This window comes from Falco punctatus, assembly GCF_963210335.1.
Source record: "Falco punctatus genome assembly, chromosome: 5".
NCBI lineage: Eukaryota > Metazoa > Chordata > Aves > Falconiformes > Falconidae > Falco > Falco punctatus.
Window position 1 is genome coordinate 44,205,557 of NC_137584.1, and position 22,301 is coordinate 44,227,857.

Sequence of the window (22,301 nt, forward strand, 5' to 3'; positions counted from 1 at the left end):
TAACATGCAGGAATATTGGAAATTCAGTATTGGGGTAAAAGTTTTCCCATTCTCTAACCCCAGACTTACTGGAGGCCAGAAGCAGTACCATTTTACAATACAAACACCAGTTTAAAAAGCCCTAAAACCTCTGAGTTTGTGCTAGGATTGCCACCTGTTTCTCATTATACATCCCATGTAAGCTCATCCATGTTTGATCCCTACTGTCATTTTCAGTGAATTAAAAATCTGAGGTGTCTGAGGGGCTTTGTCAGTCTGTGTGTGCACTGTTTATCAGTGGTGGAAGGAACCTTTGCAAAGCTTCATGGACTAAAAATTCAAACTGTTGTGCTTTCAATCAATTATGGCCATATCTGCATCCACTCTGTGACTCACCTTAATGAAATGTCAAGGTCAGCTATTATCATTGCTAAAAATATGCATGTGGTGGTTGTTTCTGTAATTTCAGTTACTATATAGGAATAACAGAGTAGCATTGTCCAGATTTTGTGGGCAAAACTTTTGCAACTGAACAACTTGAACACATTCATATTTGACACAGAAAAGAGGGCAGCTATCACCAAAAATGGATGTTGTGTGGTTTCATTAGACTATCCCCTTTACGTAAATCATATAAACCAAAATGTGAATGAGAGCAATTAAAAGATAGCAAAAGAGATATATTGTTTACTTACTGCAGAAAGCAGGTAGTTAAAGAATAATGCAAGACCGAGGGAGTGGCAGGGAGAAGGATATTCTTTTCTTCACCTCTGTGTAGGCATACTTTCAGTCCTCATCTCCAGAGAAAATCACTGGAAAGAGCCAGAAGATGGAGTGAGACCAGTTATCTTTCATCTGCTCTTTACCCAACAACCTGTTCACATAACAGAAAATTTTGTACGCTGGTCATCACATTGCTTTGCCCAGGGGAACATACATTTTTGATACTACCTATGATAAATAAAATTCATGGTGTTCATTAGGTGCCAGTGAGGTTTGTTCTAATTTTGCAAAAATTCACAACACCTGCAAGTTTATATGCTGTACAGATAACTTCTGAGTTTACAGTCTTAGGTTCCTTTCTGCGTGAATGTCTTTCATCCCATTTTAAATTTATTTGGTTTTGCTTTTATTTTTATTTTGTCCAAAAAAGTTTTAAAATCAAATAAATCTATTTTTAGTCTCCTAATGATGTCGCAGCGTTGAGATGACACCTTAATATAAAGAAATGGAAGTTATTCTAACTGATATTTATTTAAAAAAGAAATTAAAGTTCCGTAGAAGCCATAACATTTTGCGCTATTAGAAGCAGTTATACTCAGATAGACTGACAGATAGAAGTATTTGTATATAAGTATTGGCCTTTACAGGCCATTAGCTCTAAAAAAGGTGTTCACTACCTGATTTATTCTTTTTTGAGAGTAAACAGCTAACAGAGAAACACTAGTAACACATTCTATATCATTTTTACATTCATGCACAGGCAGTGTTCTTCATGATTAACATAAGTTAAAGTCAAGATACATGTGCCTTCCAGATTAGATTTAAAGATTTATCTTGCTTTCTGCTTTCCAGAGAAATGTTTAAAAGAAACTGTAAGTCAATTGAGAAGTTTCCTTGTTATGAAGATGAATGGTGTAAGACCTCTTTTGCTGACTATGCTGTAACGTATGCTGACCAGCCACCAAATGTGTGGTTTGTGGTTTTCAGGTGAGCTCCATACTGCACTATATAACCCTTATGGGGAAGTAGTATTCATACGCTGTGGTTTTTCACTAACCTGCTTGAAAAACATGATTTTACATAAGTCTGCTTTCCTTAAATTCTAATGTATACTTCTACTTTGTGTTACACAAATAATTTTATTTGTGAAAATAATTTTAATATAATTTGGATTTTTTTTAGAGAAATATTTCTTGTTCCAGAAGACATGCTTATAGTGCCAAAGGTGTATAGCACTATCCCTTCCTGTAGACTTCATGTTGTTGATAATGACACACTGGAGGAGATGCCACAAGTCTTTTTGAAAGTAGCACCTCTTGTTTATCCCAAAAATAAGGTAAATGCAAAGAATTGTTTTGAAAAGTATACATTTTTGATACAATGACAATTGCACATATTCTGTAGACATTTTTAGCTATGTCATAATGTTCCGCTTAGAAATGCGCCATTATTTATTAGCAAGTTTGAGCAGTGACTGTCACTGATCAGCTTTTGTGCTAAACCTTTTACAGCAAAGGAAAAGTTTTAATTTTCTTTGAGATTTTTTACTGTCACTAAATGGAGGAATATCATCAACTTCCCAGTACTGTGCTACTATTCAGTAGCAGTACAGCTGCTGCTGTCCATCCGATGGAACAACCTTCAAAAGTCAGGGACCAAACTAAGAATGCAGTTTGAAAAGCCTTTTATAAGTCGTACTTACAATGATTACATCAACATGCATCTTCACGTTCTAATGATAATAGCAGCATTGATGCCAAATACAGCTTTAGATATGCTCCCCCTCAAAGCCAGTATGTTACCTCAGAAGTATTAGTGTAAATTCCTTCTGAAAAATAACTATATTGTTAAATAATTATCACAGCTTCCCCTCTTTTTTACCTTTAGATTAAAGACAACTGTTTGGTCAGTCTTTCCTTGCCAGTTAAATATTCTGCGTTCTTGATTACTCTCTCCTCTGGACTATTTCTAATTGCTGTTGTCTCTGTCTTGTTTATCACACACAACACCGAGCACAGTAAACTTTGTGCCAAGGATTAACTTGTGGCCATACCAATGATGAATAAAGAACAATTAGTTTGCCTGTCTTGTGGGCTTTACCTCTGCTTATATATCCAACTCTCTTTCACAACACCGTTGTTGGCTCATACTTGAGTGATCCTAGGTGCTTTTCTGAAGAACTGAATCCTGTAGTTTATTAATTTTGACTAAATATAGTGTATTTCTTTTCTGATTTTAATGCTATTTTTTCAGACCATTTCTCTAGTTTAAAATGATCTTGCATTCTTATTTTCTCTTCCTCTTAAGTTACAATCCTTCTTATTTTGTGGTAAATTAAATATATGCTCTCCATTCTACCGTCCACATTACTAATAAAAACATTGAATGGAATCAGGTTCAGGTTAGATCTTTGAAATCTCATTGATTGCATCCTGCTCTTCCAAAAGGAGCCATGAATATGTGCATTCTGGATGTGGCTGTCCCACAGCCACCCCACAACGGTGTGTTTCCTGAGTCTTAGAAGAATCATCAAAGAAACAGTGTTAGGTAACTCCTTCTTTCCCATAACGTGCTTTCCTGTAGAAGAAGCAAGCTTCATTGGTTTGATAGGACTTGTTTTTCGCAGTCTTTTTGCTATGCTGAAGGCGTTACAAAGAGTTAATCTTATTAGTTATTTAATGATGTTTCCAGCTGTTGAAGTTACGCTGACCGATAACTTTCTAGACACCTTTGTCAGTCTAAAAAAAAATACAACATTGCAGTTCTATAGTCTTCCAGTACCTTACCTGTCCTCCATCAGTTATCAAACATAATCTGAAAGTTTTTTTATTGTTTTAATCTGTTATTTAATTATTGGTTTAAGAGTATTAAAACAGCATTGTGTAGGCATGCTGCATTTTTCTACTCATTACTATTACATTTCTTTGTTTCTCAGCAAGTATATATATATCAGTACACTGAGTTTCTCAGTAAGAATATAACCTTATACTGTACAATTTAGCTTCTTTTATTCCTATTTGTAAATGGCTCATTAATGTTTCAGTGGACCTGCAAAAGCCTTTGAAAGTTCTATTGATGTTTTGACAAGACATTCTGCAATTATCATGAAAGACTAAATACAGTGGTGTTATTTTAATCTGACTCTTACCTTTTTTTTTAACAGTATTTTGTAAAAAATAGTCAATAATGCAATACCTCAAGCAAGGAATTATACTGTATGTCTGAATTCCTAATTGTCAATATTATTACAGAGAGTCCATTTTTTTAAATAAACCTACCAGTTAATTGTTCTGCTTCAAAACTATGAATCAGCAATTTACAACATGGCTAAAAAGAAATCCTATCAACAGATATTGCTATTCTGCTGCAGAGACACTCTGTAACACGCTGAAGCTCATTTCAGAATGACTGACAATGTAAAATGACAATTGACATGTAAAATCTGCACACTAACAATAATGTCTGTCTTCTTTCTGCTGACATTACAATCTAGAAACTACTTGGTTTTGCATTATTTGGATTTCTTTTGCATTAAATCTTCTTCTTCCATGGTTATTCTTTCTACTGCTGGATGCAGTTGTTTGTTTGTTAATTTTACTCTCTTTGTTACTCACAGATTATTGGACAGATTGTAGGAAAAGATAGAGATAAGCGTTCTTCAAGCTTCAGGTGACCAACAGTGATAAGAGTCTAAGAAATCATCACTAACAACACGTTTATTCTAGAAAATGGAAGTCTATTTAAGCAAGGGCACTGATCAGTTATTTGCCTCGACTAGTCATAGAATGACATAAGGAAATCATCTTACTTTACCAAAAAGTTAGTTTAGTTGGTGTGTTAGGAAACAACCCTTTCTGATTCTAGAGACAGTGAATTGTAACAAGATACCTAAGTAGGTAATGAAACCTCTCAAAGGTTTTTAAGAAAGAGACATATATCTGATGGGGTTGTCTAGATCTATTCGCTTATTACTCAGTGGTGACTGATGATTACCCAGTGTTCCTACCAGCTACAAAATTCAGTTACTGTGCTTTCTAATTGCTTATAGTACTCAGAAAGTACCCACTCAAAGAATTTTTTTAATCTTAATTCTGAATTTTCTGCGTATTTATAATTAACATTAAGATTGTATAACCTTATCTTTATAAATAAGATACACAAAGTGTTTTTTTTCATGCACATTGTGCTGTCAGAAAGCACTTGAATATCTGGCTGAATCCCTCTCAGTTTGCATGTGTACTTCCTAAGAACGAGGGTACTAACTATATGCCTAACTAGGTATTTAAATAAGTGAGTTCTGATTCATAGCTTTGAATGGTTGCTATTACCTTGCAGTGATTAAAGGCTGTAAAGTTCCTTACAGTTACAATTGCACAAATTGGAATTGTGACTCATTTCTTTTACTTCCATTCTAAATATTCAGTAGTCCTGAAGTCACAACCCTACATTATTGGATCGTCCTAAAATCACAACCCTATTTGTTCTAAGAATTTTTTAAGAAAGCTTTCTTATTGGTAAATACTGATTTCTTTTAACTGAAATTTAGCAGAAGACTGTCAAGAAAGAAAGCCTTTCAAAGAAGTTTCACCTGCACTATTTCTTGGGAGGAGCATGAAATTTTAATGTTTGAAATAGGAAGTTGGTAGAGCTAGCTTAGAGAATTTGAAGATGGGACTTAATTCTGAGTACCCCTGTTACATTGCAACTGGCCATTGCACTCGTATCCCTTTTTTCTGCCCCTGCCTTTCAAGTAATCACATTCATATTGCTTTCTTTTTTTCAAATACAAAATACAATGAAATTTTGAAACTTTTTAATTTGTATTCTGGTTTCCCATATTCTTCTCAGTATTCTTAAGAGCAGACACATCTGCATCAAGCTTCTTAATTGTGTGGGTTTAATATTTTTTATATTTTTCATTTTTTTATATTTTTCTAATACTAGAAATAGTTTTTCTTAAATCAGTATCTTCCTAAAAACAAGACCCTGACCCTTAATGCTATACTTGCAATGACATTGTTAAGAATAGGGACAATATTAATTTCACTTCAGATTTGAAGACCGAATGAATCTGATCTCTAAATTTCCTTGCAGCAAACTGCATTCACCCATACTTTCACACTGCCTATAGCATAAGGGACATTTTAAAAACTCTGGTTTATCGGTGAATGCAGTAATTCTCATGTCTACATTTTATCTTTATCTAGTTTTGTTTTCATATGTGTGAGGACTGCTAGCTTTTGATAAATGTCATGTGAACGAATAGCCAAAATATTAGTTTCCTTATCTTCAGCTGTGGTCACCTTTGGAGTTCAAAGTATCAATACTCTCAAAATTGTTTATGCAGTTTTCAAATACATCAACACTTCAAAATACACATCTTTTTTTATGCCTGGCATACAGGTCAGATGTTTCCCAGGAGTCGTGAGTAAAGGTTTAATGTGGTTGTCTCAGAACTTGAGGTGAAAGTTCTTGGCTTATGTAGTCTTTTGTTCTTTCTTCATTGTATCTACTGCTACTACCATCACCACCACCACATACAGTTTTGGTCAAATATCAGAGGGGAAAAAATATTTTGTACCAAATGAAAAGAATTGATACTAATGCTAATGTTTTTATGAGAAAAAGAACAGTAATATTATAGAACACAGAGATGTATAGATGTGTTTTATCTGGGAGCTATTTGCATAGTGGTATGATATACAAAGCAAGAAAATATGTCAAATAAATGTGTTTTACTGAACTTTAGTCATGTTGTACAGACTAAAGTACTGCACATGCTTAAATAAGAGTAAGTACTCATTAACAGTTGTTAAATTAGACTTTATTAAACAACTTCGAATCATCAAATAATTTGCTTAGAAAGTGGCCTCGGGAGTTTGATTGTACCTACCCCTAAAAATACCTCCCAGCTATGGAGTTAGATGAAATTGGATTTGAGTTGCTATGTAACTTTTTGCCAAATATAAATTCCTGGAATAAGGGCTGCTTCATGAATTAAACTATAATGGAACTGTAAGATTCTTGCTTATGAAGGACATTTTATTTTATTAATAAGTGTAACGGACAAAACTGTGTTGTGTGTAGTCATAGAGTGGATTTTGAGTAGTGTTATTTCCGTGTAACACTGACTCGTTTTCTCCTTTCAGAAAGGATACACATTTATGGCTGAAGCACGTACTGGTGACCTGCCTGTGGCAGCTGGAAAATGGAGGCTCCGGCTCATTGGTTCTCATAATCTACTCCCATTTCTTTCTCGTCAGGCTGTAAACAATGTTTATTCTACTAAAGAAATTAGAGAGTATTACATACCCAATGACAAGCATGTAATGTTCAGGTAAATATTGACAGAAGAATGATTAAAATATGCTTTTTATATGGACCATCACTGACAGAAAAGTATGTTATTTCCTCTTCCTTAGAAAGGGGAGGGATTTAAGGCAAATATCTGAATTTTATGGGTCATCAATGTGCAATACCCAATTTTACGTTTAATTTGTGGAAATGTTATTTTCTGAAGTATTGCCACTGCTTAAAGGAAGAACAGGTATGCAGTACACAGACTATAACTTTAAAATCATGATAACAGTATTTTGCATTTCTATGAGCTTGATCTTGAAATCTTTTCCATATGTCAATTACTGAAATTCCATAGTACTTTTGGGGATTAAATAAGTATTTAAATCAAGATTTTGCAGGTGGGGAGGAGACATAGTTTGATGTATTTTTTACAGCTATTCAGATAAATCTTTAAATAATACAGAAATACAACAGACTTTTCTGATAGACCAATTTCCATCTTGCCGTGTTGGCAGAAAAATTTATATACTTTTTTTTAGCATGCTGATTCTTTCAGGAGAACATATTTAATAAACACATGATTATTTCATTTTTATTAATCCTTTCCTAGTTTATTAAAGTTTATTATTAAAATCAGTTTATTCTGGCTGAGTTTGAAGTTCAGAACTGACCCTGACTAAATCACTGTACTTAAGTTTTTACAGAAAGGGCTATACACTGCACTAGAACAGCCCCGGGCTTAGACCTAATTACATGTATATATTTTGAAGGTTAATTCTAGAACATTTTGCCTTGATTCCTGACAATTTATATCAATATTTCAAATAAATGACTTATTCTTGAGCTAGAGGTCTATTCAACAAGAAGAATCAGTTTCAATACGTAAGTGAAGAAAGCATATAATGGAAATATAAGGAGTGCACTGGAATTCTGTAAACTCTCTTTTTTGATGAGTTTTTTTTCTTTTTCACCCCTTTGTTGCCAATATTTTAAATTTTTTATTTTAAAGTATTGATATATTTTTGGCTCCAAATGTGCTGAAGTCAGGGTGATGGAGGTTTTGTGTGTTATTTGTTTGCTTGATGAGATTAGTCTAACGATTGGAATTTATGGACAAAAAGCAAGTAATACATAAAGTTATGAGTCATAACAAAACTATTAGTTAAATTTCATCCTAAAACTCTAATTCTAGTATTTTAATCCCATGGTCTTTAAAATTGACTGGAGTAGCAGCTGCTGTCAAAGGAGGTAGCTCTACCTTTTGAAAGCAAATCGTTCTTTTTTTTTTTTTTTTTTTTTTCCTTCAGTTACCTTTTAATTGAAACAGTCCCCTAACCTGGCCAACCTTGTTTTTCAACAAATACTAATACAGCAGGAGGGAAAATGTATATCTGGACATTAGATAAGGCAGTGAAAAAAACAAATGGGAAGACCACCGCTTTTTTTGCAGCAGTACCTATTTTGATCACAGATTCACTGCACAAGTTCACTACAGGAAGCTTAGCCCACCAGATTGCATGGTGACAGTTGACTATAAACTCAATTGTAAGTCTTTGCTTCCAATCAGCACAATGTTTAGGTACTTTTCCAAAAAAAAGAATGATCTGGTATAGTTGGTTATATTGCTGTAATTTTTTTCTTCTTCTTTAGGTATTCAGTAAAAGTCACAGCATCACATATCACTACAGTGCAGGTGCAAACATCTAAATCAGAAGTGTTTATTAAACTACAAGTCCTGGATAAAGAGGAAGAAATTGTGAGTGTCACTGGAAAGGGCCATGCAGTCATCCCTGCTTTTAATTTCTTGAGTAATGAAACACTTTCGAGTTCCCACTGTAAGTATTGTATTCTGATTTATAATTTTATTCACTGAGAAATATGTATTCTTACAGTAACTTTAGGTAATCGGAGAAAATATTTTTTTTCCCTACTTTTCCTATGAATCCCTAATTTCTTTGTGGTTGACTGAAATCAGCTACATTTTTGAGCAATGGACAGGAGTTCTTGGTCCTCAGCAATGAGGAAAGGTACCAAGAGGATTGATTAAAATAAGGTGTCCAGCCTTGTCGTCTTCCTCTGCCTTTTGGTCTTGTTTTGTAACAGAGTAGAGAGTTTTGTGGATAATTGAAATAGCTTCTCAGTTCTGAAAATTTTTATTCATATGTTTGCTTTGTCCTTGACAATTGAAATATGTTTTATTTTCAAGATCTTGCCTTTATTTGTTTGATCTTAAAATTCGAAGAATTTTGGGTGTTAGGAAACTAATGTCCAGACCGTGAAACATGGTAGATAATTCACAGATTACACTTACTCTTACGGTTTAAATGCACCATCCTGAGCATCACTCCTTTTAGCAAGAGTACAGGTTTCATTGTCTCCTCATCCAATATACAAGCCCCAGAGTACAAGGCAAAGCTCTTGAATAAATGATACAATATTTATCCGTAATAAAAACTCCACAATTTTTACTCTACCTCTGCTATAGCTTCACAATGATATTCATGGGAATAGAAGACACTGAAGGAAGAGCTACCTACTTGCCCCAGACTTGCAAAGCTGGCATAAAAGGCATAAATGACCAATATACTGTTATACTGTTGTCAGTTCTTTATATGGCAACTGAAATACTGAGAAAAAGTTATACATTATGGGAACACTTGAATTTAAACAAAATTTCCTTTGAGACAAATTTATTTGAAAGTTACAGCAAACACTCATTTGTGCCTAAACATTTGAATCAAAGAAGTTTATTTGCTCAAAGCTTTGGGGTTTGGGTTGTTTGTGGTGTTTGGTGGGTTTTTTTTCATTCATCATTACATTGCAGTCTTGTCAGCTTAGCTCTTGTTAAAGGTGAGAATCAGTGTGTATTTAAAGGTCACCTTTCATGAGTATGCTAGGATTCATGTATTTTCTCAAAGTACTTTGAAACCAATGATTGTACCTTACAAAAATCCAGCTGACATCAGTTAAAACTGACTCTCTGTAGTCCAACAAACTAACATTCAGAATCTACTGTATGTCTGAGCCTGGCATCATCCAAATACTGGAAGAAGTGGCAAGGAGGTAGAGAAAATGAAGCCAAACTCTTTTCAGTGGTACCCAGTTACAAGACAAGAGGCAACGGGCACAAACTGAAATATAGGAAATACAATTCAAGCATTAGTAAAGGTGATTGGGGAGCAGGGAGCAGTGTTTGGTTTGGTTTTTTTTTTTTCTTGTTTCATTTTTACTGTCAGGGTGTCAAACACTGGAACAGATTGCCCAGAGAGGTTTTGGAGTCTTCATCCTTGGCGATAAGCACAAACCCAATGGGATATGGCTGTGAGCAACCCTGCTGACCCTGCTTTTAGCAATGGGATTGAACTAAATGATCTCCAGGAGTGTCTTCCAGCCTCTGCCAGGACCACTCAGCCTCCCATGATCCTGTGATACCAGTTAGTGGCTAAGGCTTATGTGGGGGGTTTTTGGTCTTAATCATACACAAATAATCCAGTTTCCTTGGGATATGCTGTCCAGCTATGGTGGTATTAATTTACAACCAGATTTAATAGAGTCTTCAGCTTGAGATGGCAGCAGTGCTCTGCCATCATCCCCTTTTGATGTAGCAAGGGGGATTCCTGGACACTCTAGAGAGCAGAGTTAGGTTATCCAGACATCTTCTTTCATGTTTCACTTCCAGTACTCAAGAGCTACCATCAGACAGTATTAGCTGTTTGCCACTGGTGTTTTTATCGTTTGATAAAATTGCGACCAGGCTACTAAAGAAGCTAAAACAAAACTGGAATGAAAATTTTGTCATCTGAAAGTATTATTGGCCAGTTGATTGATATTTGAAGTGCTGTTTAATTTTACTGTTCAGAAACGATAAATACAGCTCAATAAGGTATATAATTCTTAGACGTATTTTCAATAATTGCCCCTGTAGTGCTCAGGTAATTTTTAACAAAAATGAAGTACCATCTACCTGCTTCTGCTATGCTACTTATATGTAATAGAATTCAGGTGCTACTGCTGTGCCATCGTAATGTCATTCCTAATCTTCATTTGTTTCCCTATTTTCATTATGCTTCACTTCTTAATCAAGCTATTTCTGTAGTATTTGTAAGATCATATACTATTTTGAATTTTTCGTTTTATCTGTGGGTTTCATTTTGAAAATTATTTTATTCATAAGCACTACAAGTTTGCTTAAATAAAGCAGTTGTTTATAAGCAAACAAGTCAGCTAGTGTACTCTCCATGGACATCACTGTACATCAGTGTTGTAAGATACTAGTCTTCAGTCCTTTTATGAAGACTTTTAGACAATAAATCGTCTGTAAATCAATCAGTTTCTGCCTGTTTGACCATATTCAGATCCTGAGGAGAAGACAAATTGTTCAAATACTGGATTATTGCTTCACTGAAGCCCAAAATAGCATCATATTTCATGTATTTACCTCCACTCTTTTGAACTGTGTAGCTTTCTGATGTGATCCTTTAGAAAAATGTTTTGTCTAAATTTCCAGTGATGTGTGGGAAGAATAACTACTTTAATCATATTTATGAAACACCTTGATTTCTGTCTCAACTGCACCTTGTTATTACCAGAAATGTAAAATTAAATCCTATGGAGACCATGCTCTTGAAGTGTAACTCATCAGATCACAATGTTGTGGTTTTAAAGGAAGTCATGGAGAAGCGGTCATGATTCTGTCTGAGTTACCAAGATAATCAGTAGCTATTTTTGGTTACTGTTTTTGGAATGTGGGAATGGGTTATTAAACACAATAGTAGACTGGTGGAAATAGAAGCAGGAAGGCTGTAATACAGATTAGAGTCAGCATCACAATACTTGAAATAAATCACCAAGTTACCCTCGGTAAAGTGAAGGAGAAACTTCCTTTCAGGAGACTCTTTTTGACAAAGATCACAGTCTGAAGATGGAGATAAGTTAAAAGGCACAATCAGGTGAAAGAGAAAAGAAATGGGTTTCAACAGACGCTGGAAGGGAGAGCGTGGGGCAGAATAGCAAAGAGGGACGTTTTGTCTTTGCCAGACTAGCAGGGGGCGTAGGTGAGAAGAACTAAAAAAAATATCCTCACAAATCCGTTATGATTCAGTCAATGGTAATATCTGTTATATTAACCCGATGGGAAATAGAAAGGTCATCATGTCAGGTTCCTATTCAGCACTAGAGCCTATTAAAAAGTGTTATGATTTTAGACTGTATTTGAAGGTGAAATGAATATTCTGATGTCATTTAAGTGTATATGCTTGCATAGAGAGCTGTCATTTGGAAGGAATGACTCTGAAGCTGTCACTATTTGTTGGTTTTTTTCACTATTACTGTTATTTTTACAATACTAGGCCAAGTGGCCTTAACATTGAATTTCTTTTCCTATATATATGCATGCTGTATATCAAAAATACAACATTTTGTATGTGTTCCAAATCTTTCAGAGCATTCACGCTAAGTGAAAAGATTATGAAATGTACTGAGCGTAAGCAGTATGACAGTATTATATTACCCACCCTGCTGAGAGTTTGTAGGTGCAATTTATGGAATTGTCAAAGCATGTTTTTCTGCTATTGTCAAAAGTGTTAGGAAATTATAGCTGTACAGTAACAATGTAGAAACCTCCATAAATCCTAATGCCAAGTTCAGGTGGGAGTTTGTACAATGGATACTCAGTACGACGACATTCCTACTGTCAGTATCTGGTTATTCTTTAAAAAAGTGTGTTTTCACAGAGTAAGAATAATCAGAAACCACTGCTATACCACCAGCACCAAACTTGTTCATTAAGCAAGACAGTCCTCACATTTGAGACCTATTCAGAATCACACATTCTGCCTAACATAGAATTGATTAGTGTATTGCCAGAAGTACTATGAAGTGATGTTATTGTGCAAAACCAATAAAACATTGTCCCCTTTTCGCACCCACAAACTGTTAATTCATCTCCAGTCACAGCTGTTTTATAAATGTATGTTATAGCTCAAAAACTACATTAAACCAATTGATTTTGATTACATCTCAGAAGCGGTAAATATATCAGATGAACATTCACTTGCCAGTAAAGGACTTGCATATTGACGCATTGCAAGCACAACTCATTTTGTTGATACAAGCACAGCAGTCCTGGTAAGCACAGATGGGCAAGCGAACGCTCATAATCCTTTTATTTTCCATAGTAGAAGCCTGATACATTCCAGTCTCAGAATATCAATCTTTGATGCTTCGGATATTTGTTTGAACTTGGAACCAAGGTAGGCAGGAGCTCCTTCTAGCCAGAGCTTTGCTTAGGAAAGCCAGGGCTGAATATAGAGGCATGTAGCAAGAAAACAAATTTGGTGTCACAGCACCACCTGCTGACAATTGCTAGAACTGTTGTTTTGGGTGTGTAGGCATTTTGGGGAACTTTTCCAAGTAATCTTTCCAGCAAGGAAAGCAGAATGAGCTTTATGGACCAGATTCCACCAGATTCTGAGCTGAGGTATCTTCATGTCAGGATCATCCTCTGGGCAAACCGCTATAGAATTTTTCAATACTTAAGCTCTTCGGGTTTAGGAAAGAAAAAAGAGGATTTTGAGGCGTTCATGAAAGATAATGATAGCCTAAGGAATACAGCCTCCCTTGAAACCCACCTACCTTGATAGTTATTCTTCCATTTAGAATCCAAATTGGTTTTTTGCAGGAGGTTTTCACACAGATGTAAAAGAACTTGTTAGATTCTGGTCTGGATAATGTTTCTTCTTCATCCATATGTACTTCCGTTGAGTGAAAGCTTCATGATTTTGGTTCCCTCTGATGAAAGATTTGATAATCTAACCACTGCGAGTTAAGTCTTCTCTCACCTCCACCACATAGGAAGCTAACTAATACCTGGAAAGCTCAGAGGCTCTATTTGAGTGAGGAAGTACTCTGCAGACACAGGCTTGCTTAGGCATATCTTATACAAAAAAACACCCGTGGAGTTGCATCACTCTTAAAAAATGGGTTAGAAGAAACCAAGTGTTGTTGTCTTCCTTCATGTTTCTCTCACAGACCTCCTTACCACAGGGCCAGCAAGAGGGATAGCTCGGGTACTACAGATCCTGAATGTCATGCAAAAGAGCAACTCATAGCTTATGATTAGGAATTTGAGACATCTTGAAGAAAGCATCTCTGCAAGGTCTTGTTTTAATTTCCTGACTTGTACTGATTTTCTTAGGAAAAAGGAAGCACTGCCTTATGCAGAGGAAAGATGTGATAGCAAGTAATCTGTGGCCTTTGACTTCCATAAGTGATAATAGTTCCTGATTCCCTTTGAGTATCTAGTGGCACACTTAACCTTTTATTTGGCGCTTACAAACTGACACACCACCAGTAATTTTTGCTGAATCTGGTCTAATAGTCCTGTCAGCTCCTGAGAACTCACCTGGATGTTTTGTCAACACACATAAAACCCTGTACGTTTTTCTTTTGAAGTGTTGCAACAATACAGTATCATCCTTTGTTTCTACAATAAACCTTGGGAAGAGTAAAGCCTTCTGTCCTCAGTGAAGTCAAAAAGATGTCCCTTTCCCAGCTGATGGTCCAGCTGTCGTTAGTGTAACACAGGTGAAGCTGCTTCCCCAGAGGTGTTATTTTTTCCTTAGTCAGTTTTCTACAAGATACTCCCTTTCAGAATTCTCTTTCTGCAGATGTTCAGGCAAGGTAATATCATAGATTTCAGTGGCATTAGAAATGAATGCAAGTTTATTTTCTGGATTAATACTTCTGTGACAGCCCTTCCTTAGCACATATATGGTTTCACAGTTTTTCCACAGTAATACCTTCCTTAGGAGACAATGATATAACTTTATAAATGATAGACCGCAAATAGTTCTATAGCTCCTTTCAAGACTGCCTTTTCCTAAACCTCAATCAGCTGTGATCTTTGTGTCAGACTGATAGAAGAGGCTTCTGGAAGGGTGGGAGTTGCCAGAACTGTGGCCAACGCCCCTCTCCCTCCCTTCTGCAGGTATACTAAATTTATTAAATTAGATTAGCTACACAGACACCCCACCATACAGAGTACGAGGCTGTTTGTATCATGTAAGTAGGATCGTGCTGGGGTGGTTAGTGTAGGAAAGAAGTGTAGGTTTTGGGGGGAAAAATTATATGCTTTATAAACAGCAACAGTTATGTATGTAGTCTTTCAAATTTTTCATTTACTTTGAAGAGATTTGTGATTTGCACGTAGAGTGAAAGCAGGATATTATTTGGAATAAGCATAATTTTAATTAGAACCTTGTGATCATAATACAGCATGAGAAAATTGACAATGGTAATTCTTTCTCAATTTCTGGGGGCATCTGTTTACCCCATGACAATAATTCATAGAATTTCTGGCAATTAACACTGACTTTTTTTTATCATCTTGCAGCAAGCAAACCCCAGATTATTCGAAGTAGAATGAAGAAGGAATCGGAAACTGGAGGATCAAAAAAAAAAGGTCATATTTCATCTTCAAAGGACACCAAAACTCCTTTCAAGCCAGGACTTGTACAGGAAGGTCCATCTATATTAAAAGATGAATCTTGCCTCTTGGAAAACTTTCAGAGTAATGATGTAAGTCCACAACAAGTAAGAGATTCCAAGTCATTGGGGTTTGGGAAAACAAAACAAAAACCCAAACCAAAACAAAAAAAAAACCCACACCCTAAACGATGAAGGGGTACTGGTAATTCGTTTAGTACATGTGGAAAACTAATATTCTGAAGGAAGAAGAAGGAATCCAAAATTAAGGTTGTTGATAGCTTCTGAATGAAGCTATGGAGAAAGGATCATGTATGTATATGAATAAGTAAGGAGGAGTCATTTTGGTTTTCAAATGAAGGTATATTCAGTCTTTAGATATTCTTCATTTGCCAGATCCAATTCAAATATAATTTTCAGCTAAGGGCCAAAACCAACTAGTAATGAAATTAAACTTCTGACGCTTCAATGTGAGTTTTCTTTGAAGTATGATGTAAGAGAAGGCCATCTCTAACAGTTTTAATAGACCTGTTGCCAGTCAGGTGAAAGCTTTACTAACACACACACTAGCTGCTACTTGAGCAGAGTTTCTCGGAGACAGATGTCAAAAATGTGGATTTTTCTTGATTTCACCTAGTATTATTTGTCTTAGAAAAATAACATTTATTTTCTAAAATAATTCTTGATTCTTTGTCTCCAAGTGTTTCTGTACTGTGATTTTTCCTGATAACTGAGTTAAATTGCAACAAAATATTCAAAGAAAGAGGAAAAAAAAGGTTATTGAGAAATAAATTCCACAGTTGCTCCTTTGATATGGAACTGGCTTTAGAACTTGGAAAACCATTTTTAAAGAGAGTAATTTCCTGTTCAGCATAGAAAATGTTTCAAATAACCCATGGACCCTGTCACCTCTACCTCAAATTAAGACATTATTGAGTACTAGTATTAGGGCTCAAAGCCCTGTAGTAGGTCTTAAATTCAAAGACAAAAGTCTTTGTTTTAGTACATGACATACATAGGAAAGTTACATGGAAATCTTACAGGAATGTAGCTCCTCGTTGTATATCCCAATTTAGTTTTACTTGATAAACACATGAGTAATTGTTTAGTTTCACAGAAATGTAAATAAAATCTGTGGAATTAATGCTAATTTTTAAAGCTTCTTGTGAATACTTTAATGGTGTAAGCTTGTAAATTTAACAATGTGTTTTGTTTGCTGAGTTCAATAGCTGGCAGTTTACTAACCTACAGGACTTTTGAACGGTTACTATAATTGTTAAGCTTTCAGCATGTTAACATACTGCATTTTCTTTCACAGTCTCACAAGTATATCATACAAGCATTGGTGTTGTATAATAGTTGGCCACTTACTGAGAGTCAGTCTCTGTTTGTTCAGGAACTGAAAGAAATGGAGAAAAATTATATCAAAGGTACGTCAATCTAAGTGTGTATTCAGTCAAATGCATCATGTTACTGATCTTAAAAAAGGGTGACACTGCTACAAGCCAAGACCATATGACATTTTTCTCTTTTATTCATGGCTTGAGTGCAATTGAGCAAAAAAGCTCTTTGTTGTGTTGTTCATAGAAATGAGATTTGATTGCATGACTGTATACCTTTAGTTCCTAAATTACAGAGAAGTCAGAGAATACTTTGCAAAACTCACCCGAGCTTCATAGGGCTTAGCTTTAGGTAGGGATCTGGAACAGCTGTAGTATAACTGCTTCTACAGTCAGAGACCGGTGGAGTATAACATAAAGGCACAGTGCCCGGACAAAGTACATCCAAACATAGAAGTTTCTACTGAAACTAGAGAAACGTGTGCTGGTAATTTAAGAAAGTGCACTGACAAGAGGGGGGAAAAGGCCTCTTATTGAATATGTATTACTTCTGTACTGCTAGGAGAATTTAGGCAGGAGGCCAGACTAGGAAAGGTCCCAAGGATAGGCTGTGTATTCAAGACGGAATGGGGACAGAGAAATTACAGCAGTTTTTCTTTTTTTTCTCCATATTCTCTTAGCATTTCTTGTTAAGGGACAGAAATAAACCCCAACACATATTAAAAGCAGTTAGAATACTAGTCAGTATCCTTAGAAATTAGATAAATGTCTCATCTTGCTTCTCCTTTTGTCCCTGGGGCTGACACAGAACGATTTAGATCTTAATTATGTTAGAGGAAAATTTATCATGCTCTATCCAGCAGCCCAAGAGAGGCAAGGCTGAAGATACAGCCCCAGCAGGAACACACACACACTACATATATACATACATTCATTGCCAGCTACACAGATCACAGACAAACACTCAGAGCACTCAGACTGGAAGTCCTTTAGAGAGACTATATATTTAGGGTGGTTCCTTCCAGCAGCTGGAGTTAGACACCTAGTCTACCCAGTTGCTGGCCCCTGGATCCCACATGAGCTCCTGAGGCTGCAGCCTTACTCCAGCTGCTGGTGCAGTTCATCACACACACACACATGCGCACACACGTTCAACTGACTCCCCTGTGCTCTCACCCCTAGATTTCTACAGAACCTAAAATATTACTTTCCACCATTCATTCCACCACCACAATTCACATTTCCCACATAATTAATATAAAAGTTCTAGAACTCAATTTTTAAAATATGAGCTAAGGTTAAATCATTTGCATTATCCTTCTTCATATATATATATATATACACACACTTGCTAATACCCTTACATTTTCTTAGGAAGAGTTGATCTTTATTTATTAGTGGTATTTCTCACTTCTTTCTTTGGTTACATATTTCTTTTTAAATGTCTGGTCGTATTTTTTTAAAAAAATTCTAATACCTTGGACTGTATTCAGGTTCAGCAGCAGTAATTGCTGACATATTTTTTCATTTCTTATTTTTAAGATGAGTGTAACATTTGAGATTTTTGTAGTCGTTTCTCAGCTAGTGTTACAGAACTTTTACGAAGACTTATTTTGTTGATTTACTATAGTCCCTATCCAGTTTCAGTAATATTTGAAGAGCTATGTCATGGTGCCTTACAGGCCTGTACACAGCTTTTTTAGTCCGGATTTCACCTGCTTTTAGTTTGTTGCATTCTTTACAAAATCATTGTTTCTTCCTAGGTGACTCCATTTATTCCCCTCCTTTTCCCTTTACTGATAGACTGCTTCTTATAATAGACATCCTGTGACGTTGCCTTACCCTCCTGAGTCAGCTGTGTAGTAACAGCTTACACTTAACACACCAGTCGCGCTATACCATAGTCTGTAAAACTGAAGGTCAAAGGGGGTCACTTGATCTCTGAGTTTCTTCACTAGTTCTCAGCTGTTATTACTGAAGCTTGTCAACATCAGGAATATTCTCATGCTTCATTCAAGGTAGCAGTATTCCAGTTCATAGCTCCCCTTCTCCACCCTGACTGATGCTTCAGCTGCATATTCAAGCTGCAGTCAGGGATAATGAGGACTTTGCTCTTAGGATTCTTTTTAAATATGGTGTTTTTTGTGTCCTCTCACAATTGCCGACTTTCAAAGTAACCCAAATACATTTCACAGTTCATATTAACTGGGTGTTTCTGTTTATACAAGGATACCAACAGATTGCCCAGTTTAAAACCAAAATATAAAGTTTAAACACCAACACTTATGATATTTACTACTTGGCATTTATTTTATGTATGCCTATTAACAGCAATATTTATCTGGAATTCTTACTATAGTTAAGTATTTTGGGAAAAACATTTAATCTGTGAATCTTTTTCTGATTGTGAACTAGTCTTAAAGCAATTTAAAAGCTGAGCTTTACCATTTAAAGCTGGCAGCAGCAGTTGTCAAACACACAATTCATGTAATAGCAGTGTTGGTGTGTAATCAAAAAGGCATCCTCTCACCATGTGATTTTTAAGAAATCTGCAGCAAGCCAGGTGGAAAATTCCTGCCACAAATTTTCACCGTTTCAGGTATCACTTCCTCATGTAAGACAACAGTGCCATCTGGAGTTAGTTTTGTATTAAAGCTAATTTATCATGGCAAAAGCATATTTTGTCTTTGGATTAGCATTTACTAAAGTCTTTTAAACTAGTCTGCCTTTAAATGAAACCCCATACTACTATACTCTCCTTATTCACCAATATTATAAGTAATTGTAAGAACATTTTTGCAGAAAGAAAATAATAACAAACAGCAAATACAAAATACAAAATTATCATAGTATCTGTAAACTGGAGAATTTTCTTCCCTAATACTTCAGTTTGGCAGTACTTGTAAAAAGGACTGTGTTAGCAAAAGTTTTTTTCATTACTAATATTTAATCATATTTATTATATATGAAATCTCAATAAATGTTTTATTAAAGGGCACATTGCACACACAAAACATTAAAATGGCATTAACCAGGAAAACCCAAGTATGCAGAAATTAGAAAGTGCCAGATAGTTCATTATTTATACAGTCTTCATTCTTTTCTCTCTTCTTTTTCCTTTTTCCCCTTCCATTGGGAACTGTTAATGGGGCAAGACTTCAGTGGAAAAATAGTAAAAAAATATAAGGTCTGGATAATAATTCTTGTATAAAAAGGGGGAAAATAGCAGGCAGTCTTGCAACTGCTAATACCATTTTAAGTTGCTTGGCTGTGCATACAAAATTATTTTAAGATTTGTTTTCTACGTATGGTTTTCAGCTACTGTCTTTTTGAGTTCTTTGGTTTTACTCTTCCTGTAGTAAGATCAGTTTTGTTGTGCAACTGTCACAACCCAGAGTTGAATCACCAGTGCACTGAATGCTGCCTGCAGCATGTATTTTGTATAGTGCCTTAAGTTGACCAAGAGTGTTAGCTGCTGCTGAGAGAAGGCTGTCTATCCAACTGGGAGAACAGTGGGAGGTAGGGTGCCCAACCCAGGCAGTAGAGGTCGGTTTGAAAAGGCAGGAGAGACAATGATCCTTTGGATATTCCTATTTTTTCCTCTTCATGCGAAGCACAGCATTTCACAAGGAGTTTAACAGGATGTTCGGTTCCTCCTCTCGTTATATCTTTCCCACCTTGCCTTTCTGTAGTGATTAATCATTTGCCTGGTGTTCAGTGAAAAAAAAGGTCACTGAGGATATATGATGGTGCTAGGGTTTAAAGACCTGTAGACCCCTAAGCCATGCTCTACCCCTACCCTACTCCTGCCACCATATTGGTGGTTTGGTTCTATCCTGGTGTCTTTTTACTGCTACTTCAGCGTCTGGATGAGCCCAGCTTCGGAAAGATTTGTCATGTTGCTTTCTGTTGAGAATCTTTCTGAGTGTCCAGGCAGAGACAGCAAAAGGCAACGTCTGAACTTCTCGGTCATTTCCTAACCAAACCTGAAAGTCTGTCATGGGGCAAGTAACAGTCATTCCTGCCAACTACTGAGTAATCCCACTAAATGCTCAGAGCCTATTTTGGATAGTGGGAGCATAGCAACTTCTCAAAGAAAACTTTAAAGGACTCCTTTGTATTTTACCTATGAATAAGATACATGTTCTGTAATTTTAATTTCATAAATCAGGAGTAGCTCTCTATCTTACCTAAAAAATAGAATTGTATCTCAATCTGGAGTTATGAGTTTCAGATAGGAATCACTTAGGGTAATTATTTAAGGTGTCATAGATAGGACATCTGACTGGATGATCACTATGGTCCCTTCTGGCATTAGACTAAATGAATCTCGGCGGAAATAATTGCAAAGTGGTAGAGAATCTAATTTTAAGAGTTCCTGTCAGCTGTTTGTCATCACTGTCAATTGGTGTGATGCCCAAGCTTTTCTCGGTGCCACACACATACAATAACTGCCACTGAGAGTTTGTGATGATTGATGCATAAGCTGTGAGCTTTCTGTATCATCTCCCTGCCTTTCTTCTTATCATATCCCATACAAAGCATTTGCCTGACTTTGTCCTTGGAAAAGCCCCAAGGAACTGCTCACATCCCCCGTACAGTCAGTGGGCTGCATGCTATAGTGCCAAACTGCAGTCATGCTCCCTCCAAGGAATATCTGGAGAATGATCCCAAAACCAGGGAGACTGCCTGCCCTGCTGAGGGAGGGAAGAGGGCTGGGGGAACCCAGACAGCACTGCCATTCCATGAGCTAAGCGAGCTCAACTGAATCCTGCCCTAAGCTTTCATATCTGGAGTTAAAGCAGAATGCCTCAGCTTGTTTCATACGCTTGTTTGTTATGTACTAACTTCTCAGTGTATGCAGGAAGTCCAGAGCATCAAAATGTTAAAATTCTGAGCTGTACAATATTTATAGAAGCCAGACAAAGCTGGTGGTATCTCATGACATAGAAGTCTTTGTCTGATATAATTTAGCTAAAGACACTGAGTGTCTCCTGAGTGTTTGTATAAACAATAAATAATTAATATTTTAAAATTAGTAATTCACTGAATAATGCATGTACACCAGCCTGATTCATGGTGCTAATATGTTATGATAATGTGAAATTAAATGGAAAGCCATTTATGTAATGATATTATAACTTCAAATAATGTCATCACTATTTATTTTATATTTGCATTTCCTCTGGAGCTGTTTTAGTATCTTCAATATTTGTGGAGACCACTTTAATTTTTGCTTTCATTCTTTAATGTATACTTTGGTAGCATTGAATCAGTTTAAGCTTAGCACTTTCGTGCTGTTGTCCATTATTTAAGTAGCATGAGGACATAGGAATAATAAATAGAACTTAATCATAAACACATCTATAATGTATGATGTATTACACATATATATCTTATAATATGTATTTGTATGTGTGGTTAGAATCATAGAATCATTTAGGTTGGAAAAGATCTTTAAGATCTTTGAGTCCA

General features: G+C 35.9%; 1 protein-coding gene across 1 annotated transcript in view; it reads left to right on the forward strand.

The window, feature by feature from the left end:
* The window catches only part of ADGB (androglobin), a 112,693-nt gene that overhangs the window by 73,948 nt on the left and 16,444 nt on the right, over positions 1-22,301 (forward strand). Inside the window, exons 23-28 of the mRNA XM_080388226.1 lie at positions 1,555-1,689; positions 1,885-2,038; positions 6,852-7,039; positions 8,653-8,837; positions 15,395-15,579; positions 16,805-16,916. Coding sequence (XP_080244352.1) covers positions 1,555-1,689; positions 1,885-2,038; positions 6,852-7,039; positions 8,653-8,837; positions 15,395-15,579; positions 16,805-16,916 — 959 coding nt within the window. The remainder of the gene's footprint in view (positions 1-1,554; positions 1,690-1,884; positions 2,039-6,851; positions 7,040-8,652; positions 8,838-15,394; positions 15,580-16,804; positions 16,917-22,301) is intronic.